At 33.5% G+C, this 25,096-nt stretch overlaps 1 protein-coding gene across 17 annotated transcripts in view; it reads left to right on the top strand.

Annotated features, from left to right (window-relative positions):
• Positions 1-25,096, top strand: part of ppp1r13ba (protein phosphatase 1, regulatory subunit 13Ba) — a 77,475-nt gene that overhangs the window by 17,330 nt on the left and 35,049 nt on the right. For 4 of the 17 annotated variants that reach the window (XM_087289267.1, XM_087289263.1, XM_087289266.1 and 1 more), the window contains exons 2-4: positions 9,815-9,962; positions 14,310-14,429; positions 20,389-20,456. In XM_087289267.1, the coding sequence (XP_087145393.1) occupies positions 9,815-9,962; positions 14,310-14,429; positions 20,389-20,456 (336 nt within the window). Of the gene's footprint in view, positions 1-3,194; positions 3,435-7,873; positions 8,003-9,814; positions 10,021-14,199; positions 14,430-19,947; positions 20,243-20,388; positions 20,457-25,096 lie in introns of those variants that run through there. The other 13 variants (XM_087289264.1, XM_087289261.1, XM_087289257.1 and 10 more) reach the window with 7 other exon arrangements.

The raw sequence follows: 25,096 nt of genomic DNA, 5'->3' as shown, positions 1-25,096 counted from the left end.
GGTTGAGCAAGCTAGCTACTGCTTACCAATGTCTTTGCAACCAAATGTCTTCTGCATTGGTCTGGGTAACATCTACTATTTAAAAACTGCTTAAGAATGCCTTGCCAATGACCCATAACACCATAGTGAGCACTTAACAACACAAGAGTAACCATCCAGAGCTTGCTAGGAACAGCTTAGCAATGTCTTGGCAATAATCCACAATACCCCACTAACCTCTTGGCATCGCTTTGGTAACTATTTACAGTAGAACACCCTAGAAGCTGCTTGACAATGGCTTTGCAACCATTCAGAACAACCTAACTGCTTAGCAGTGCCTTGGCAACTATCCACAACAACACCCTAGCAAACACTTAGCAGTGTAGTAGAAACCATCTACAGTAGAACACCTTAACAACTGCTTAGCAAATTCAAAGTCCCTTTAAGGCAAGCCATTTCACTTGACGGCCATCTTTGAAATGCCTCTCAGGCAGTATGCTTTGGCATTCTGTCTGAATAAGGAAACATCAAATTCTCCAAAACTGTTAGCCAAGCTTACAATTACATTACATATGTGGAATCACCAATAAAATGAAACAACAACCGTCTTTTAAGTTTCAATTCTAAGTGTCGGGCAAAACTGCCCTATTTTCAGGTGTCCGAGCTAATGCACATGCACACTCAAAAGCAATGAGATCACTACACCAACCTCATTTATGGTCGTTCTTCACACTATCATCTTCTGGATAATGATCGTCTGATCACGCTGCTCAAAAAAACTTTACAAAAAACTTCTCAAGTGCACTTGGTTTATTTAAAATTACATATTAAAGCTTTATTTGGATATATATTCTGTAAAGCAAGTATTCGCTGTGATTCCAGTGCGTTTGTTGACTGTCGCTGACTGTTGAAACTGTCGTAAAAGCACATGTCTGGTCCAAGCTTTCTCCCGGAGATATGTCAGTCTATAGCGATAGCTGATTGGCTACTGTACTAGTAGGTGGGGCTTCATTCGCCATATCGACTGTTACACTTTTCCCCATGCAAAACTAAAAAAATATGTGAATGACATGTCTTGTGTATTCTATAGTCTTTGGCAAATCCTTGTCCTCCATTCTGAACATTTTAGCAACTAAAGCTATGTAATTAGAAGGCTATTGTGTATATTTACCAATGCATTGCTAAACGGTTGCTAAAATGTTGCTAAGGTGTTCTGAAGGCTATTGACTGTCTCCTATAAAGAGCATGTTAAAAGTAGGACTTAAATATTAACAAAAAATATTAACTACTTAACAATGCTTTGACACCATTCAGAAACCTTAGCAACAGTTTAGCAACAGTTTAACAATGCATTGGTAAATATGCATAATAGCCTTTTAACTACATAGCTTCAGTTGATCATCTGAGAAATCACTTGACGATGTCTTTGCAACCATTTTAAAAACTTGCTACTGCTTAGCAACTCACAGTACGCTAGCAATTGCACAACAACACCCTGGTAACTATCTTCCGTGGAAAACCTTAATGGTACATAGGCATGGGAGGATAACCGGTTTCAAGGTATACAGTGGTTTGGAAATGTCAAGGTTTTAAAATTTTTAAAAAGTGTTCTGGTATAGCGTTCCTAAGGTATAGATTTATTTATTTTTATTTTTTTGTTTAAATTTTTTTTTTTTTTTACAGTTTTTTTTACAATTATTTTATGTTGTTTTCTTAGGGCAAAAGCACATCCAGCAGAAAAGGAACCTCCAAATCAAAAGCTACTGGTCCAAAATACTTTACTGTTTCTTAATATAAAATATATAGTGTTCAATGAGGAAAAAAGTTTTTGTTTTTACCCAGTCATTTAAAAAGAACTAATTTTGAAGCAGTAATCACGAAAAAAAAAAAAAAAATTATCCAAGGTTATCGTACCGTCAGAATCTTAGACCAGCCTATGCCTAATAGTACATTCACAGCGCTACTGTTGACAGCTTTAAAATTTATTATATGTGTAGTGAGGCTTTTTTGTGAATATTTAAGTGCTAGTTTACTTTCAACATGCTCTTTATAGGAGACAGTTACTAGCCTTACGTTTTTTACTAGGTCTTAATTTTAACGCTATTTTGTATGCATCATGTATAATAAACAGAAACCAGCCATAGCAACAATCAAGCTCTGCTTCGTTTAGCTTTAGAAACATTGTAGTTGAAAAACAAATTTTATAGGACTGCAGTCTCTGCAGTCCACAAGCATTAGATTAGTATATTGCGATAGGTTGCTGTCGAATCCTGTCATAGGTAATAACCATAAAGCTGTCCTGATTTCAACTCTCCTTGACTCCCACACCAAGTAAGAGGTGACACGCCACTTTTGCCGGAGTTCACCGCTGGCTCCCATTAAAAATGAACGACTTCTGGCTATTTTGACGCTCTCCCCAACAGACAACCATCCAGACCGCCCTAGCAACCGTGTGTTTTTCACAGCAATTCCTTGGTTACCACCGTCTAGCAACACTTTTCTACAAATCAATATACAAATTTAACTTGTTTATAGGAGCAGCTCAGTGGTTAGCACAGTCGCCTCACAGTAAGAAGGTTGCTGGTTCAAATCCCGGCTGGGCCTGGAAGCATTTCTTTGTGGAGTTTGCATGTTTTCCCCATGTTCGTGTGCTTTGTGACAAAACTGGTCGCAAGTGAATGAGTGTGTGTGTGTGTGTGTGTGTGAATGAGAAAGTGGAAGGGCGTCCTCTGCATAAAACATATGCCAGAGTAATTGGCAGTTCATTCCGCTGTGGCAATGCAGAGACTAAGCCAAAGGAAATTGAGTGAGTTTGTTTATTGCTAATTGATGATCTGCACATTTTAAAGCAGATGTCTGCATACATCACTGCATGCTGTCTATCTATTCCACATGCTTCTTCCTTCGATAACACGAGTGGTATTAGCATGACTTCCTGTATCAACTTCACTGTATGAAAGTGTGTGTGTTTTAGCCTGAGCTAGCGTGACGTCGAATTCACTGTCTATCAGTGACATGCCACAGCACTGTCTGTCTACTGTTACCAGATACCTCTTATCTTCCCCTGGCACCTCCGCTTGGTCCTGGAGGGAATGCAGTTTGGGAGAGACAGAGAGAGAGAGAGAGTGTTTGCCACCCACCCTCCCATTTCCCAAATACCCCCAAACCCCGCTCCCCTCCTCTTCTTGACCACTCTGTAGTGTCTAAACACTCTCACACACACTCGGTCAGACAGACAGTCAGGCTCCCAAAGGAGAGAGAGAAGGACACACTCCAATGGGCTCCAGTGAGCCTGGGCGGGTCGGCTCCTCCAGTCCATCAACCCCCAAATCCAGAGCTCCATGAGGAGGTTCTTTAACATGGTGCTCCGCAGCCTGGTCAGCACCTCCAAAGGCAGGCCGTGGCTGCAGAAGAGAGTGCGGGCGCAGGGGAAGGACGACCAAAAGGCGACTAAGGTGAAAGTCTGGTGGGCTTACAAGAATAGGGACAGATGAGGAGTCTCTTAGTTTAGAAGTTTAGACACTTGTGTGTGGCTTAAAATAGCAGGACATGTCTGGCGCGTGGATTTCGGCAGATTGACATTTGTTGTTAAGTGCATGTGTAAGTGAGGAGGGTTAAATGGAGACTTACTATAGTTGGAGTGGATTGCGGATTTGATTAATGAAAGGATGCTATTTCACGCACATGTTTGTGGCATGGTGGAATGAGCTTGGTGTTTGTGCATGAAGGGAAAATGTGGTTTGAGAAAAGTGGTGGTTGATTAGGAGGAAACTTTGTGCTCTTTTAGTATGTTTTGCTGACTGAAATGCACACTCTTAAATGCTGGGTTCACTCAGAAAATGACATTTGCTGTTTGTTCAAGCTACTTATTTAAATTGAGCTGAAACAACACAAGTCTTGAGCTTTTTTGGGAGATGAATTAATTGTTTAATGTTTAATCTACTTACATTTGTAAAAACTAGCATGTTAACTTAATTGCTTCATGTTGTCCCAACACAAATTGATTGTGTGGAACCCAGCATTTTTTACAGTGTTGTGTTAACCTAACGTTGGGTCAAACGTGGACTATGCAATTTAAATTTAGTTACAATTGTTCATATTTGACCCAAAATTGGGATTTTACTACCCAGCATTTTTTAGAGTGCACTTTTAATGGAGGACTATATAAATAAGATGGAAGGTTTTGAAAATGAAACAACATTACAACAAAAATGAAACAACATACAGTACCAGTCAAAGGTTTGGGGTCAGTAGGATTTTTAAATGTTTTAAAATAAGCATTTATTGTATCAAAACAATTGTGAAATGTTATTGCACTATAAAATAACTGTTCAAAAATAGTTTAGAAATTACTTTAATAATATAATCCTGTGATTTTTGAAGATGAATATTCAGCTTCATTAATCCAGTCTTCTGTCACATGATGCTTCAGAAATCTCTCTAATATTATTTATAATAATAATGATAATAATAATAATAATAATAATAATAATAATAATAATAAGTATTATTATTATTATTATTGTTGTTGTTGTTGTTATTATAAATAGTAATAGTAATACAAGCAATAATGATTTGAAAGATAATTTGAAACTACAAACAATAAAAAAGCTATTTAAAATTGTAATAAATATTTAACAATTTAGCTTTTTTTAATTTACATGTTATAAATGGCAAATCATTTTCTTAAAAAAAAAAACACATAAAAAATAAAAAATGTACCCCAGACTTTTGACTGGTAGTGTATTATTTTGAACTGCATCTAAATCTAAAATAATAAGTAGGGCCAGACAGAATCTGTGGATATTTTTTGCTATTTCTGCTGAGAATTTTGGTAAAAATCTGCGGATTTCTGCGGAATTATTTTGGGAGTATCATAACTAAAAGCCTAATATGTGAAATAAAAAAGTAATACCCTTTTAACTTTTATTTAATGTTTAAAATGCAAATCCGGTTAGATTCTCTTTATTTGGTAAACAAAGCAAGTCTTTCATAAAATTTCTCTACTAAAAAACAGAAAATATTACTTTACAAACTGCATTGTACATAAATCAGATGAACATTTTTCAATAATATTACTATAATTAATTTAAAAACTGAATAAATATAGATTTACACACATTTTAAAAAATAAACTGAATTAATGATGGGAAAAAATATACGTAATTCTGCGCGCGCAGATTCCGTGTGGGCCTAGTAAAAGGATTCCACATGAAAAAATACTTTATTAAATTATAATAAATACTACAGCGTTTTTGAACCATACTATAATAAAGGATTTGAATTATTTTCTTGTTGCAACGGAAATGCAACCACTAAATTAATATAAGTTGTAGAAGCTAGTTGTGGAGTTTTCTACAACTATTGTATATATTAGACTACAATACACCACTATTTAAGTGTAAACTAAAGTATATTGCAGTATTTATTGGATGTTTTTATTACATTGAGGGCTCTAGCATTCATTGACAAAGTGTTGTAATACACACAGTACAATATACTTTAGTATGAGATTTACTGGATACTGGAAATGCCTATTATAATTGTTCATGTAGAACATTTTAGCTGACAAAAGATTGTTGGCTTCATAATTGAAACCTTGTGGTTTAAAGGAGAGTGGCAAAGAATACACATTACAAATGACATATAGTCAAAACTATTGATAAAATAGAACAGTTTTATTTTAACACTTAAAATGCTGGGTTGTGTTAACGTTGGGTCAAATGTGGACATTGTAATAAAAATTTAACTGAAAAAAATTAACCCAAGACTTGGGATTGTCCATTTTTAACCCAACGTTGGGTTAATATACTCCTGAATTTTTAAAAATGCCCTTTTAATGGAGGTCTAGAAGTATATTATGCTTAATATAAACATTACTGTCTGCTTTTTTTGTTTGCCTATGGGACAAACATAAGATATATGTATAAAAAGTAAGGGTTTACGGAATAATGAAGCAACATACTTATTCTGAGCTGTACTTACTAAAGTAACAAGGATCCAACATGTAAAATACAATAATACATTGTAATAATACAGCTATAGTAATATATAAAATGACTTGGAGATTTCTACAACTATTGAATATATTAGACTTCAAAACACCACCGTTTACTGTAGTACAAACTAAAGTATACTACAGTATTTATTATAGTTTCTCAGTTCATTGAGAGCTGTAGCATTTAAAAAAAGTGTTGTAATATATACGGTACCATAGACTTTACTATAGTATGAGATTTACTAAGACTGGAAATGACTATTATAGAATCACACAACATTTTAGCTGACACAAGACTGTGGTTTGAAGGATAGTGGCAATAAATACAAATTTAAAATGACAAATAGTCAAAAATAGAAATACCACCGTGTTGCCACCCATACACACTCATATTCACAGACATACAGCCAGTTCAGTTTATTCAGTGTTTTTATTCACAAACTGTGGGGGAAACCGGAGCACCTGGAGGAAACACACGCAAACACGGGGAGAACATGCAAACTCCACACAGAAATGCCAATTGACCCAGCCGAGACTCAAACCAGCAACCTTCTTGCTGTGAGGCAACAGTGCTAACTATATTTTCCCCTGATAGTCAACAGAACAAACCATCGTTATACAATAATTTAACCTGTAAAGTTAACCTAATTAACCTAGTTAAGCCTTTAAATGTCACTTTAAGCTGTATAGAAGAGTCTTGAGAAATATCTAGTCAAATATTATTTACTGTCATCATGGCAAAGATAAAATAAATCAGTGATTAGAAATGAGTTATTAAAAGTATTATGTTTAGAAATGTGTTGAAGAAAGCATCTCTTTATTAAACAGAAATCAAGGAAAAAAGAAACAGGGCGGCTAATAATTCTTCAGACTTCAACTGTAGGGTCATACAACATTTTTCTAAAAATTGACAAACCAATGACATCAAATGATTCTTCCAAATATGATTTGCAAGGTTTTTTGGGGTAAATGTTTATAGTGCTGGATGATTTTTTATGTGGTTTCTTTAGTAAATCCTGTTTAAAATGTATGAAAGTCACTCTTTTCTTTGCTCAGGACACATTCAAGTCTGCAAATAAAAAGGGCTGTTTTACACTTTCATTATCTTGATGCTTAAAAAACTCCCGTTTGTCTTTGGAACCATTTTATTTTCCATGCTAATCCAAACAGTTTGTGTGGCCTAAAGCAGGCCTTCTTTTGTGTTCATAAGAATAAAGTAAATAGTGACAGAATTTCCATGTTTGGATGAAATATTCCTTTTATTTTAAACAATTTACTTTTTGTGATGGCTTTGGCTGGTAATTGAGTTGTTCTATTGCAGCGTTAGCATTATTTGACTTTTTTTTCTTGGCCCTGGGCTATTTTAATATGAGACCTCGTGACAATAAAATTCCAGGCAGCTGTCCAGATCGGGATTATCCGCTGTCTTCACAGATCACAGCAGCATTTCCCTTTCTGGATTTGTTTGGCTTCGGCCAGCGAAACAGTTTTCTTAGCTCTGTGTTGCCACACGCTCGCATGTTTGCACCCCCTCCTAATCAGATTATTATAGCTCTGCCCTGTAATCCAACCCTCACAGAATTTCTCTTTCAATCTGCTGCTTGCTTGTTTGGAGGGATTGTGTTACACTTTAGAAGTAAAGCCTCCATTCCTGGCCCGGGTGGGAATTGAATTCAGCTGCTTTCATAAGATGGCTAGTATTTACATTTTTGAGTGAAGGGAAGGGAAAGTGGGATGAAGTATATGTAAATGTGTTTAGATTTTATTGATGACTGGTGTTATAAAATAGACGCATCGCATCGCCCAAATGCCTGATATACCACAAAAAAAATTGTAATAATTATACTTGGGCAACATAGGGGCTCAGTGTTTAACATTGTTGCCTTACAGCAAGAAGATCACTGGTTTGAGTCCCGGTTGGGTCAGTTGGCATTTCTGTGTGGAGTTAGCATGTTGTCCCCGTATTCACGTGGGTTTCCTCCTGGTGCTCCGGTTTCCCCCACAGTCCAAAGACATGTGGTTCAGGTGAATTGAATAAACTAAATTGGTCGCAGTGTATGAGTGTGTGTGAATGAGTGTGTATGGGTGTTTCCCAGTACTCTGTTGCTGCTGAAAGGGCATCCACTTTGTCAAACATATATTAGATAAGTTGGCGGTTCATTCTGCCGTGGTGACCCCTGATGAATAAAAGGACTAAGCCAAAAAGAAAATTAATGATTGAATGAATAATTATACTTACTGTGCAGCAAGGTCTTTACAAAAGTATAGATGTTTTCCAAAATAGTTTACAAGATTTGTGGATTTTATTTGTTGATATAGAATTGTTGATTATTAAGAATAAGTATTATTTTAGTTGTGATTTCTAATGTTAATTACCTAACACATTATTTTAAAAAAAGACTCATTTGTAATAATTATTCTAACAAAGTTTTTCCAAATTCACAGATATTTTCCGAAATATTTTACATGACAACAAAATGTTTTTTAAATAACAAAACAATTTTTTTTGTGTTTTTAAAATATTTATATAATATAATATATAGTATAATAAGTACTTATTTACCACCCAAAAGCTGACAAATGACATCAGAAATATGTTTTAAGAATACTGTAACCTTTTACGACAACATTTTTTTAAATAAACAAAAACAATTATCATTTTAGTTGTTTATAAAGTTTTTATTTATTTATTTTATTTATTTTTATAGTACTTATTTACCATCCAAAAACTGACAAATAACATTGAAAATCATTTTTAAAATATTTATTTGTAAAAAATATTTTACTGTACCCCAAAGTTTATCTGAAATTATTTAAAAAATATATTTGTGATTTGTTTTTTATTTTTATTGATAACTAATTAATGACTTGAAATTATTGATTATTAACAATATATATTATTTTAGTTGTGCTTTCTAAAGTTTTTACCACACAAACTAATAAATGTCATTTAAAGAAATTGTAATTTGTAATAATTATTCTAATTGTACAACAAAGTTTTTTCAAATTTACCAATATTTTACAAAGTATTTCACATGGTATATTTGTGAATTATCATAATTAAATAATTATAAAATTAATAATGTATTGTAATATTATTATTAAACAACAAAAACAATACTTATTTTAGTTCTGCTTTCTTTTTTTCACAGAGAAACTGACAAATGACATTTAAAAAAATATTTGTATTAACAATGTAACAATTATTCCTACTGTATTGCAAAATTTAGCCAAAATTACATTTTTTTTTTTTTTTTACTAAATATAAATAAATATTTAACATTTTTGGTGGGAAAAATCCCAAAAAATTCATCCCAAAAACATTCATCCCAAAAAATGTATTTGTGTTTTTTTCTTCTTCATGTTTGTTATATGATTTTGCAATGCTTAATCCAATTTGCCCGACCATTAGTTTAAGCCTCTTTAATAAAAACCCTGCTGGATGATCCTTAAAGTATCATCTAATGCCAGGATTAAATAACTCTTACATTGTCGTCTGGGTATGACACAAAATAGGTTGTCCTTTCCAAAGTTTTGACATTTTCCATTTTGTGTGCTTAAAGTCTTCTCGCCAATATGCTTGGTTTTGGTATGTAGGAGATAATAGCTCAGAAATAATGATTACTTATTCTTGAATAAACATGCAATTCCCTTGATTTCAACTCAACTTGTGAATGTCCTTTAATTGGCCTTCGTCTGCCTTTGCAACTCATTTGACCACTGGAATAATGAATGTAAACAGTTTGAGAATTATAAGGCTAAGATGAAGCCCACACAGTCAAAAATGAGAGGCTGTAAGTTGACTCAGATAACCTCAATATTCTTTCCTCTTTGCAGACGATTCTGACCGTATTCCTGAGTGATAATCAACAGTTGCTGACCGAGGTGCCCATTACTCCAGAGACGCTCTGTAAGGATGTGGTGGAGTTCTGTAAGGAGGCCGGAGAGAGCGGCTGCCACCTCGCTGAAGTCTGGAAAGGAAAAGGTACCCATCTACCACCCTACAGTGCCTATAGAAAGTAATATTTGAAATAAGTACCTCCGTGAAGTTGGCACCCCATAAAAACAAATAATCCCCAAAACTATGCCATTCGTTTGTGCAACGTTTGTGTTGATTTGTGCCGCAAAAACGAACGTTTGAGCTGGTTTGGGGTCTGAGATATTAAGCATTATTTTTTTTGACCGTGTGACGTCACTCTCCACCCCTTGTTGTGCAAATGACTTCAAAACAGCACAGGTCGTTTGTGCTCGGTTTGTGCTGGTTTGTGTCGTTAAAACGAACACGGTATCCGTTTTCCTCCTTTCGATATAAGCAAAATATTTCGGGAGCCGTGACGTCACTCTCCACCCCATTTCCTCTAAATCACACAAAACTGGTCTCATTCGTTAGTGCTGGATTTGTGCTGGTTTGTGCCGTTAAATTAAACACTTTATCTATTTTCGTTGTTTAGATATAATCAAAATATTTCGGGAGCCGTGACGTCATTCTCCACCCCAGGTTGTCTAAATCACACCAAACTGGTCTCATTCGTTTGTGCTAGGTTTGTGCTGGTTTGTGCCGTTAAAATACACACATGATCTATTTTTATTGTTTAGATATTGCCTTATCAAAATATTTCGGGAGCTGTGACGTCACTCTCCACCCCAGGTTCTCTAAATTGCACAAAACAGGTGTCATTCTTCAGTGCTGGATTTGTACTGGTATGTGCCATAAAAATAAACACTTTATCTACGTTTATTGATGAGATATTGCCTAATCAAAACATTTCGGGAGCCGCAACGTCACTCAGCGCCCCATTATTTCCTCTAAATTGCACAAAATAGGTGTCATTGGTTAGTGCTGGATTTGTGCTGTTTAAATAAACACCCTATCTATGTTTATCATTTAGATATTGCCTAATCAAAACACTTCGGGAGCCGCAACGTCACTTTGCGCCCCATTATTTCCTCTAAAGCGTACAAAACTGGTGGAGCAACATGGGGTGGAGAGTGACGTCACACGGTCAAAAAATAATGCTTAATATTACAGACCCCAAACCAGCACAAACGTTCGTTTTTGCGGCACAAATCAGCACAAACATAGCACAAACGAATGGCATAGTTATGGGGATTATTTGTTTTTATGGGGTGCCAACTTCACGGAGGTGAATTACGTACTTTATTTATCATACAGCCTGAATTCAAGTCACATTCCAAGTAACTTTTCCAGCCTTTGAAATGTTTTTCCTCCTCCTAACCTGTGCCCTTCAACAACTTTATCCCAAATGTCTTTTAAAGCAGTGTGTAATGTGAGTAAAGGCATATTTTCACAGGGTATGAAGATTTTCTATAGACACTGTATACACTCTGTAAGCAAAATTTAAACTAACACTAATTCAAAATTACGTGTAACACGTTAAAAAGTTTTAGAGCATTATTTGGAAAAAAAAAATGATGATTGATTTTTTTTATTTTTTTATGTGAAAATGTTCTAACACCATGTTTCATGTGCTTGGCAGAGTCTAACAATTTTCCAAACAAATGTTTACCAGGAGTGTCTTTTTGCCATGGCTGTATACACTATAATGGTAAAATAATAGCATTGAGCTGGTGGAAATTCTTATGAAATGTTCTTTTGTAAAAAAGTTCTTGTAATCAGGGCTTGACATTAACACCCACCAGCCTGCCTAATGCGGGTAGATTTCTGCTTTGGCGGGTTTGACAGTCACTCCCACTTGCCACTTTGGCTGGTTGAAAATTTTTAAATTGTGGGTTTCTTAAAAGCAGGGTTCGACTATAAGGATGACCAAATATGCGTGCAAATGTGATATTAGAATTGAGAAACAGCACGACTAACAAAAATAATGGTGTTCGCGCAAGCAAAAGAAAGCAGGTCAATAGTGAATAAGAGGATGATCACTCATGTTAACAGCTGATGTGATGTGAGCGACTATTTAAAACATGTGCGCGCTCCCGTTTCCTTGCGCGAAGCAACTGTGCCTGGAAGGCAACTGTGATCGGTTCTTTTTCAAATAGACTACACAAAAGTTATACGAATACACCTACAGTCTTGCTGCTTACAAGAGCTCCAGATTTGTCTTTTTGTAAGCAGCACCGGTTGCTTTCGCTTTGAACAGATTATTAATTGGTCTTAAACATGTGCGTTTGATCATCCTTTCATTATCATACACAGTATGTTTTTCACCTGCTTTCTTTTGCTTACAATTATTTTTGTTAATATGGTTTAATTATCTTCTTTTTACAATAGCATTGCTTTAATGGAGATTAACTCACCATTTATGTGTAGTTAACTGGTGATCTGAGAGATCTTTAGCCAAGACAGATTACTGTGCATATTTTTGATACATGACAATAATTCTGTTTTAAAGAAAGGCTTTTTAAAGGTTTTTTTTAAAGAAATGTTTTATTAAATAAAAAGTGTAGTATACAGCTATATGTTGCTTGTTTTGACACATTTAAGATTTGTGGCTAAGAAATAATTATTGTTTGGCGTGGTCAAAGATACATTTGGTTAATCCTTAATTTTGAGTTCTAAAAAAGTCATGTGAAATAAAAATTAATTGCAATAAAACACTATGAAACCCCTTTGCTTATACACAACACACAAAACGTGAAATGAATGAGGCGGCATGTGGACATAACACTAAATCTTAATCAAGTATTTTAGCATGTCAACGTCATATTTAAGCATATAAAAATATTTTCCCAACAACAAAATTGTGACTAGTGAAAATAGTACAGAGTGGCTAGTAATGTTGGAAAACTACTAGCAAAAGTACCATTGAGAGTGGTTGAGATAAAGCACATATTGCAGGTGTGTCCAATCTCGTTCCTGGAGGAACAGTGTCCTGCATATTTTAGTTTCAACCCCAATTAGACACACCTGAACTAACAAATCAAGCTCTTTAGGTATACCAGAAACTTCCAGACAGGTGTGTAGAAGCAAGTTGGAGCTAAAAGGACACCGTCCCTCCAGGACTGAGTTTGGACACCCCTAACATATAGCAATAGTGTGCTGAATGGGGCGGGGCATGTCAGAGAATAGAGAGCATTTGATTGGTCAGAAGATTTGATGAAAAACTAAAGTATGAATAGAAGTCAAAAAATGGATGATCCATTGAGCCAGAAGTGACAAACTGCAAGCTTTGAATGTTTATCTCTTCTAAATACAAATTTTGTCAAATTTTGAGCGCACTAGGTCATAGATCTCTTAACACTAACATACTAATGCTAATATCTAAAAAAACATTGTTAGAATTTCACAGGGACTTAAACAATATCAACATTAGCATGTTAATTGATGGTCCATTAGCCTGCCGTCTGAGGCTGAGACTATAGTGTTAATTCAACATATAATATTCATTCATTCATTAAATTTCCTTCGGCTTAGTCCCTTAATTATCAGAGGTCGCATCAGAGGAATGAACCACCAACTATTCCAGCATATGTTTTACGCAGTGGATGCCCTTCCAGCCACAACCCAGTGATGGGAAACACCCATACACTCATTCATACACTACAGTCAATTTAGTTCATCCAATTCACTTATAGTGCATGTCTTTGTACTGTGGGGGAAACCGGAGCACCTGGAGGAAACCCACGCAAACAAGGGGAGAACATGCAAACTCAAACCAGTGACCTTCTTGCTGTGAGGCGATCGTGCTAACCAAAGAGCCACCGTGCCGCCCAACATTTAACGCAGTACTGTAAAACTATGTGGTGCTTTATAGTCTCATCCTGAGTTACTGCTGTTTTCAGCTACTTATGAAAACTAACGGCTTCAATTCAGTGAGTACAGACTTGCCATATGTGCAGTAGCATTTCTATATGCTCTTCTCAATATGCCAACAGTTGTATTATTTAGCTCTTTTACATCCTGATTTAGCACTGAATGGACCCCCTTATGGAGCGGATCCCACAGAGAAAGCAACACTGTCCATCACGGAACAATGATGTCCTTGTCAGAGTTTGTCCTAGACGGTGGGTGGTAGTTTTGTGGGTCGGGATGTCTCAGGGCCTTTAGGTTTGTTTACATGACTCCTGTGGGCCTGTTATTCTAGTGTCCTACGCATGGCACATGGCCCGCGCTGTCTAATAAAACGCCTACAGCAAGGATAGCCAGACCTTTCACATCTGGACGTACCACCATGTTTTCGCTACAGGGCTGTTGTGTAATAGAAAGGGCAGTTTTCAGTTTGAAGTTTTCATATCATGTGGGCTAGATTAAAATAGAGAGGTATTGTATTGGTTTTGACATTGACGTCCTGTGAGTTGAGAGAGAAGGTTTCACATCCTAATGGAAACAAAGAGTGTTTGTGTTGTTATTTTGCAGAAAGAGCCATCCCGTTTGATCAGATGATGTTCGAGCATCTGCAGAAATGGGGTCAGAGGAGAGCGGAAGTCAAGTTTTACCTGCGGCATGAAGAGTGTCCCATCACAAATGCTTCTCAAGGTAAGGAAATTATCTAAGGAGTCAATCACCTTTGGATATATACAGTTGAAGTCAGAATTATTAGCCCTCCTTTATATTTTCCCCCACTTTCTGACTTTCTGTTTAATGGATTTTTTTTTGATACCTTTCTAAAGATAATAGTTTTAAAAAATGATTTATTTTAACTTTGCCATGATGACAGTATATAATACTTTACTAGATATTTTTAAGGTACTAGTATTCAGCGTAAAGTGACATTTAAAGGCTTCATTAAGTTAATTAGGAAGTTAAGGTAATTAGGCAAGTCATTGAATAACATTTGTTTTTTTCTGTAGACAATCGAAAAAATATTGCTAAATGGCACTAATAATATTGATCATAACTTCCTTCGCCTTTAAGTGGCCTTAAATGGCTATTTAAAATACTTTGAATGTTTTAAATTTTGTTACAGACATACAGTGTCATCCTGCAACTGTTTTGCTGCATATGAAATATCTCAAACACAATTTTTAACCGTCCAAAATGGGGGAAGAAAGTTGTTTTTAGTCTCTGATAGTAAAAACATGTTAAAAAATGTATATGTTATATATGCATTAAAAACAGTCAGGAAAAGTTTTTATGTAAATTTGGACTACGAGACCACGTATATGGACATAATTTTTCTCTAAAAGTACATTGTATCAAAAAATGATACTTATGTTTTATTCTAATTAGGTTCCAATAAGCCCAAATAGCAAAGAGAAATTAAAATGCATGTAAAAAACACATTTTTATTCTAGCCAAATAAATAAGAATAAGACTTTCTCCACAAATAAAAAATGTTACAGAAAATACTGTGAAAAATTCCTTGCTCTATTAAACATTAATTGAAAAATATTTGACAAAACAAAACATTGAATCAAATTATCAAATCTATTAACATTTTCTTTACTGTATAATCTGAACATTCTGATTAAAGAGCAGCGAATGAATCTCTCATATTGATTTTTCGTTTGATCACATCAAATAAGAGGAGTCATTTTAAGAAAGCACACATCTGTAATGAAAGCATTCCATTGCTTTCTTAACTGTTTATGCTCATTTAAGACAAAATTTGTTAAAGAAAACCCACCAAGATCAACATGTTTAGATTTTATTATTATTTTTATTATTATTATTATTATTATTATTATTATTATTATTATTATTATTATTATTATTATTAGTAGTAGTAGTAGTAGTAGTAGTAGTAGTAGTAGTAGTAGAAGTAGTAGTGGTAGTAGTAGTAGTAGTTGTATCAGTAGTAGTAGCAATAGTATATGTCTGTTCAAACACGCACCCAAAACCCAGAGTGTCCACTTTCGCACCACTTCAAATTGCGTGAACAGAATCCATTTAAGAAGCAGCGTCTATTTATCAATACATGAACTGAATTTTGAGGATAGTATAGGAGGGGCAGCGGTGCCTGTGATGGAAAGGAAGAGAATCTCGCCATTTTTATATTTATTTCAAGGTGTTTTCATACCTAAATAAAATAAAATAAAATCACAAAACAGACTTACATTTAAGAGCAAGGGGCAGCCTCTGGGGGTTTGGCAATATGGGTTGCGTATGGATCGGCTTTTTAATGTTTATTCCCACCCTTCATTAAAAATATGGGAAAATACCTTTACGGGATGATAGCAGGATAGAATTGTAAAATACGAGAGAATCCGGGGAAAAACGGAAGGGTTGAAAGGTATGAAAACAATATGTTACTGTTTATGATGTAAAAATGACTTGGTTGATTATAGGGACTTTTCTTGTTAATTGATACTTATTAATACGTAGCTTGCTGTACTAAAATGATAAATGAACAGTTCACAGTAAAAAAAAAAAAAAAACTGTTCCCTACATTAGTGATTTAAATACTCCACTTGACAGAGTGAATTCAGCTGCTGATGAACACCTGCTGTTAACAAGCAAAATCACTGAAGGGAAGAACAACAAGAACATAAGCACAATAACTACACAGTCACAGCCTTAAAAGGAGAGTTCACCTAAAATGTAAATCTCCTCATTATTTACTCACCTTCAAGTGGTTCCAAACCTTCCTTTCGTATAATGAACACAAAAGAAGATATTTTAAAGAAAGCTAAAAACCTGTAACCCCTGACTTCCATAATAGGAAAAACATATGGAAGTCAATGGTTACAGGTTTTTAATTTTGTTTAAAATGTCTTCTTTTGTGTGTTCAATAGAATAAACAAACTGATAAAGGTTTAGATCTAGAGAAGGGAGGGTAAATAATGACGGAATATTTAGTTTTTGGTGAACAGTCCCTTTACTTACTACAGAGGATGTAATTGAATAACTTAGAATCAAACAAATGTGTGCATGAAATATAGACATATTTAGGAAAAATGTGGCTTTTATAGTTGATGTATAACTTTATTACAATTTTAATAATATTACGACAAAAAACGATGGATGGCCATAACAGTCAAATTGACTGCATGAATGTTGGCGTCTGCTAATTTTTCCTTTGCCTTTAAATGTACAATGAATTATTCATATGTCCTCTCATAAAAGCAAATACTACTACTGCTACAAATAATACAAATAAACATAAAACATAAGTCATCATTATTGCCACATGTGCTAATGTAATTTGTACTTTGGCAAGTTGCTACAATATATTATATTAAATTATATATTACATGTGGTAGGCGACGCGGTGGTGCAGTACGTTGTGCTGTCGCCTCACAGCAAGAAGGTCAGTGGTTCAAGCCTCAGGCTAGTTGCCATTTCTGTGTGGAGTTTGCATGTTCTCCTTGTGTTCGCATGGGTTTCCTCCAGGTGCTCCTGTTTCCCCAACAAGTCCAAAGACATGGGTTATAGGTGAATTGGGTAAGCTAAAATTGTCAGTAGTGTACATGTGTGAATGAGAGTGTGTGGATGTTTCCCAGTGATGGTTTGCAGCTGGAAGGGTATCCGCTGCGTAAAACATATGGTGGATAAGTTAGCGGTTCATTCTGCTGTGGCGACTCCAGATTAATAAAGGGACTAAGCCGAAAAGAAAATGAATGAATGAATTAGATGTGGTAACTGTATTTTTACTAACATGTTTAACATATTTCTAATAATAATTCATTAATGTTGTCTTTGCAACTAATTTTATTCTTTAGTGCTCTCTGACATGTTCTGTCAGTAAAATAAACATAAGTAGTGATGATAATTTTTTTTTTTTTATAAAATTAAATTATTTTTAGTAACTTTCTGAAACAAACAAGAAAACATTTTGATAACAAAAACACAATCTTCAGGCAAATCTTTCAAACTTTTTAAAACAAACTGGAAACTTTTTGAAACTTTAGCATGTTTGCTTATTGAATATAATTTCAGGAAATTTTAGGCTGATGATTTCTAACTTTCTATTAGATCTAGTGTCCAAACTTAATTTGAGAATTAATTTTGAGAATTCGAGTGCTGTCTGCTTTGTGCTTTGCAGAGTTTTGCCTCTGCAGTTTTCTGCGGTTACGTAACTAATCCTCTTTGTGTGTAATTGGTCTCCCGCCTTCTTGTGCTCGTATCTGAACCTGAAACAAACCACTGCTCCATCAGACTGGAGACAACCCGCAGACAAACACAGACTTTGGATTTCAATATAAGATAATATGAGATCATTCACATTGCTCATACTTTAGAATTAGTTTCTGAAGAAACTGACTTTGTGATTTTAGGTTTTCTGTGATAAGAAAAATTACAGGAATTTTCAGCAAATAGCTTAAAGCTTTTTGGAGTTAATTAATCCTGCTAGAAGGATTGCAGAGATTTTTTAAGGATTGTGCAGACACAGTCCAAAAATATTTGTGTTAAAAAAAGGAAAAGCTTCTCACAGAAATGAGTAGTTTCCAGATAATAACAAATAACACCTAACAGTATAAACATTTCAGTGCTGGAATTATAAATATTATAAATTATAATATTTATAATTATAAATATTGTTGGATTTATTTATTGTTTCTAATTCATAAATATACTTTTGTTAAAGTGTACCATGCATTAGGCATTAACAAAATGAAAAACTAAATTGAAACAGTTTTTATAGACTATATCCTCTTTTTACCTTTTCAATATAATACTATAATAAATATTATTATAATAAAATATTAAACACAAAAAATATAAATTTAATTATTATCAATACAGGCGACACAGTGGCTCAGTGATCAGCACTGTCGCCTCACAGCAAAAAGGTCGCTGGTTTGAGTCCCGGCTGGGTCTGTATGAAGTTTGCATGTTCTTCACATGTTGGTATGGGTTTCATCTGTGCTATAGCTGAATTGGATGACCTAAATTGGCCGTAGTGTATGTGTGTGAATGTATAGATGTTTCCCAGTACTGGGTTGCAGCTGGAAGGGCATCCACTGTGTAAAACATATGCTGGATAAGTTGTTGGTTTATTACACTGTGGTGACCCCTGATGAATAAAGGGACTAAGCCGAAGGAAAGCCAGGAATTGTGATTCTTCGACATAAATACAGATTTTCATACTTTCTGAGGTCAGGAATGTAATTGTAGACCTTCCTAGACTACTGTGTATATAACACTTATATTGTGTATAGTCCTATAATGTGACAAAGATTTGTTAATATTAATAGTAATATCACACACACACACACACACACACACACACACACACACACACACACACACACACACACACACACACACACACATATATATATATATATAGTTTATATCTCATTCTTAATACAAAATAATAATAATAAGTTATTTAGTGCCTTTCCAGAAAAAAAGTCAAATGTCTTTTAGTTTATATACCAATTCAATATGAAATTATATAGTCTTAATATGAAACAAATAAGAACTAAATTACAATAATGTACACTATAAAATTTCAATGCTAACATTTACATTCAGATACTTTGAGTAAATATTAATGTTTGTCACTTTTTAAATGGTATAATACAAGTGATAAACAATATTTATTTATTGTTTAGCACTTTTAAAAGGTATATCAAATTATTTAAAACTGATAAACAATAAATATTATTTATTATTATTATTTTATTAAACAATTTAAAAAGTGATAAATAATATTTATTGTTTATCACTTTTAAATACTTTAATATACCATTCAAAATGATAAAAATGAATATTATTGTAAAATGAGATATGAAACAAATAAAGAAATGTATTTTTAATGTAATTTAATTTTTAAATGAAATGAAATTAAGTTAAATTACATTTAATTTTATTTAATTTTATTTTTCAACTGAACAACAATGGACCAAGTTCTGTCAGAACACCTTAGCAACCAAAAAATATCCGTGTAACATTAAGGCATCTTGCTTTAGCAAGTAAAGCAGCATTTAGCACATATGCACATATATATATATATATATATATATATATATATATATATATATATATATATATATATATATATATATATATATATATATATATATATATATATATATATATATATATAACCCATCTACTTTGTCGTATCACTATATTCTAAATTAGTCTTTGAGAGCAGAGGGCAGTCAGTGGGATTGTGGAGAGACCTATCAGATGCAGCGCGTTCATGAAGGTCTAGGTATTTTCAGAGCCTCTGACAGGATTACACATAATAACACAGCCCTGGATTTACAGAATTAAGCCCCTGCTTATTTATAGATGCCACGGCTAAAAGCGCTGGCGAAACAAAGGCTCACAAAAGAGAAATGACTGGAGGTTGCTAAATGCTGTTCAGCAAAATCCAGTGTCTCGACAAAGAGTAATCAGGGTTAATATGCCAGCTAAAATCCCACTGCTAGATCACATGCTCTGCAGACTGAGAGGTATCCGTAATTTAGTCATACATGCGACTTATTATATATATATTATATGGTAGCAAGCTTTATGTTTGAGAGTTTGTGTTTTGCCATCGTTTTGACTTTGTTCGAGTGCAGGGTTGGATGATGTAATCTTGTTTTATTCCTAACAGGAAGTCAGACTGCAGATCAAGCTGACAGGAAGTGCAGAGGGAATTCGGACAAGCCCTCCGAAAATGGGGTATGTTTACATTCCCGCTTCCCTTCTAAACTGATTATCGTACCTCTTTGAGTGCATACCAATGGTGTAATTAGCTATGTTTACATCCACCTATTTTTATGTGCATTATAAGGAATTTCACATTAAAAATGCTTGATGGAAACTCCAGGATGCACATCAATTCAGAAAATTTTAAGCTAATGTTTACATTCAGGTATTTTAGAAATACCTTTTTAATTACTTTATTATACTATTTAAAAATGATAAACGATAAACATTATTGTTTATCACTATTAAATAAATGCATTTAAAAGTGATAAACAATAAATAATATTGTTTATCACTTTTATTATACCAATTAAAAGTGAAAAATGGTATGGTTTTTAAATGGTATATTAAAGTATTTAAAAGTGTATAAGAGTGATAATAAAAGCGATAAACTATAATATTTATTTTTAAATGGTATATTAAAGTATTTAAAAGTGTATTAGAGTTATAATAAAAGCGATAAACTATATTATTTATTGTTTATCACGTTTATGATACCATTTAAAAGTGATAAAACACTTTAAACACATAAAAGCACTGTAGAAAATGCACAATCCCTTCATCTTGTTGCAACTCAAATCAATTAAGATAACTTAATGGTTTTCTCAATTTTACGCTGATTAAACATAAAACAATTATGTTGTCCCTAAAAAAAACTCAAGAACTTTGTTGTTTCAACTAGTTTTAAATAAGCAGCACAACTGAGTATAAACTTTTTTATCAGATAAGAACAAATGTGCATGAGGATAGAAACGTAAACATGTATAGTACACTTGAGAATATAAGATGTTGATGGTGTTTAATGCATTAGCAGTGAATGAGCGATATGAGATTACTGAATATCCCGGGACAGATTGACTTTGTAAAATTAGAGTAAGATGGGTTTGTCTTTTAGGGCTTTGATACCTAGAGTACACAGGATTTAATATAAATATAATAATACATTTTTTAACTTGAAAAATTAAAAATGAAAATGTGGTCTTTATTTACTTTAACTCTCTGTACTGTAATATTGTTTATTAAATATATGCTTTCTAATCTCTAGTGTGTACAGAAGAATAGTAGTTGACCAGAAAAATGGTCATATCTGCAAGAAATATTGTCCTAATTCGGTCCCACTTAATATTAAGCATCCTCAACTACTATGTACTTACATCAAAAAAATAAATACAATGTACTTACTGTGTTTATAATGTATTTGAGAACACTTGTGGTGCTCTTGAGTTGGGATAGAGGTTGGATTATGGACAGGTTTGGTGGTGTGGGTAGGTTTAAGGGTGGGTTAAGGTGAAAGGGATGGTCAACAGTGCATTTACAAATGTACCTACAAAAGTTAACTACAGATGTAATTACATACATGTATTTAATCAAGCATAAGTACACAATAAATACATGTATTTACACAATAAGGACATTGTAACAACTATTACTTCCTATGTAAGTACATATTAGTGAAGGCCACTTAATATAAAGTGGGACCCTTAATTCTACTAGTATCCATTTTTTAATTATATGTAAATATGACATTTATGTATTTAGAATATAGTCTTATTTAGACTGACTTAATAAAATGTATACATTTAAAATGATTTCAGATTCAGTTAATTTCATTCATATGAACATTTAATTGTAATTAATAAAAAAACTTTGTCTGATTTTTTAAATTTATTTTTTAATCAGATTTTATTGTCACTTGTCATTAGGGGTCAAGCATGGAAGGTGTGTATGCACCTTTTGTATCCATTCCGGTTCTTATTATTATTCTTTCGGCTTTTTCTTCTTCCTCTTCTTCTTCTTTTTCTTCTTCTTCTTCCGCTCTGGGAGTCTATGGCAGCCCTATGAACCGTTTGCGGCATTTGTGCAAAGTTTAGCACACTGATAGTGATATAGGACAGTCTGATCTTCAACCACAACAAATTTGGACTCTCTAACTTAAATTCTTTAGCACCAGCATTTGTCCAAAGTTTCACTTATGTTTATTGCTATACAACATTTTAACAGAATGGGCTACAATCAAAATTCTTTTTTTTATCTCTTCATTCCTTGGCTCAAGCTGATTTAAATGCATCCCTCAAACAAAGTCATTTTTTAATTTTGACTTTTGAATAGTTTTGTCTATTGTCATGAGGCTGGTCTTGCAGATTCCTTGGATTATACATATAATTTATTCCCTAATTGACACAACTTCCTGTCCACCATTTTGAATTAGTTTGAAAATCTGCTGTTTTAAACTCTCCATAGATTGTTAGCCCAAATTCCACCATGGCTCAGACCATGCTTCCAAAAAGTTAAAGAAATTATCCAATCGCTCTGTAACTTGTTGCTGTGCTTGTTTATGGTGTGGCTGCTTGGCCCCGATAATTGCTGCTTGCAGCTAAATTTTTATTTATATTTGTTTAAATAATTTTCTATTATTAAGCTGCTTTAATGTTTTAATTGACTTTTTTTCTATATTTATTTAAAGTTTTTAAGTTGAATGTTAATCTATTATACTCTATTATAACCCTTTTAGTACTGGGTTGTCGCTGGACATATGCCAGAATATTTGGCAGTTCATTGCGCTGTGGCAACCCCTGATAAATAAGGGACTAAGCTGAAGGAATATGAATGCAACTCATTCTTAATACTATTAGTTAATAATAACAGCACTGCTTCGGAAAGCCTGTGAAATAGTAAACTGTTAGGAAAATAATGGCAGAAATAATATTTTTAAGACAGAACTGCTACTTTAAAGAGTCAGTTCTGACTGCAGCCGCCATTTAATTCTGGTCCACATGAGAGACTCCAGTTGGAAGTTAAAAGTTGAAAGCTTCGCAGCTGGAAGCTTGTGTGCAATGTGCTGATAAGCTCCAGTCCTCCGCCAAAGTCATCAGCAGTGGACTGGTTCATGTGGCGGACGCAGGACATTTAGAGAAATACACAGATTTCTCTGTTGCCAAAAAAGAGAAAAAGACACATAACACTGCCTTTCTATTTTACTCCAGATGAAAGTGATCGTGCTTTAAAAATGAGCCTGTGTTTTCTTTTTCTGAGCTTAAAAGCACACATCTACATTCCTCTGTCAGTATTTTGAGAAACAGGAAACTGTGATAATCCAGATTTACATTCAGCTATAACCATAAAACTCTGAAAGATTCAATCATTTCACTTGTTTCAGTAGTATTTATAGTACTCCATTTTAGCTTTTATTTTTATTTTCAATATTTTGACAAATTTAGTACTTAAAAATTATAATTACTTTCCTTTGTTTGAATATTATTTGTTTTAATTTTGAATTTAAATGGCTAAAATGTAATAATGACAATATTTTTATTCTTTTAAATGTCATTTAGCTAGTTTTGTTTTGCTACTTTATTTTAAAATCTTTTGAATTTCAATTAGAGAGGTTTAACTATCTAATATATTTATATTATAATGTCACATATATATTACATATCTATTAGGTAACACTTTATTTTGATGGTCCATTTCAGTATTAGTAGACTGTCTGTTTAATGTCTGTTGATAAGAAACTTTGCTAGTACATGTCAATTTACACTAACTCTAATCCCAAACTAACAGTCTACTTATAATCCAATGAGAATTAGTTGGCATGTAGATGCAATGTAACTTAAATTCAACAAGCGGACCATCAAAATAAAGTGTGACCATCTATTATAAGCTGCTTTGACACCATCTTAATCATTTAAAAAGCGTTATAAAAATAAAAATGAATTGAATTGAATATATTTTTTTCATTCAAGGTACACACTTGGTCAGTTTTTGGGAATCTGGGAATCGAACCCAACTAGCAATGCTAGTGCTTTGCTCTACTGTTTGAACTTTAAGAAAGCCTAACAAGTTCGTTATAGTTGTTATTTACACTGCTACAGAAGATTTGGAAAATAGTGAACATTTAATCTAGACAGAAGAATATTTTTTTTACATCACTGTAGTCGCCACATGATTGTTACACATAAGCAAAGTATGTTCGAGAATCAGAAAACACAGGTTTAAAAAACAACACTTGCTTTCTATTCTTCTCAATATGATACCCATCATGCCTTTTTAAGAACGTTCTTTCTCTGAGCTTAAAAACTCACATCTACAGTACAATACTCTACATCTACAATACTCAGAGTATTTTAAGGAAAAGAAAATTGATGTCTGCATGTAATAATCCAGATTCACATTCAGCAATTATCATAAAACTGTGAAAGTTTCAAACATTTCACTCATTTCAATAGTGTTTATAGTACTCTATTTTAACTTCTATTTAATTGTTTGACACTTTTAGTACTTATAATGTATAATTACTTTCATTTGTCAAAATATTTTTATTTAAATGACTAAAATCTAATAATGGTAATTTTGTTATGCTTTTAAATGCCATTTAACTAGTTTTGTTTTGTTATTTTAATTAAAAACATTTTAACTCAATCAGATTATAATATTTATGTGATAATGGCATATATTTCATTTACATGTATCTATTTTAAACTGTATATATCTATGTTAATTCATTTATCTAGGTTAAGCAGCTTTGACACAATCTAAACAATGTAAAAGCACTATAGAAATAAAGATGAATTTTAATTATAATGGAATATATTTTACATTCATGCATTTGGCAG

Source organism: Danio rerio, chromosome 17 (assembly GCF_052040795.2).
Source record: "Danio rerio strain M-AB ecotype USA chromosome 17, GRCz13ab, whole genome shotgun sequence".
Lineage (NCBI taxonomy): Eukaryota > Metazoa > Chordata > Actinopteri > Cypriniformes > Danionidae > Danio > Danio rerio.
The sequence above is the reverse complement of the archived record's forward strand: the minus strand, read 5'-3'. Positions and strand labels throughout refer to the sequence as shown.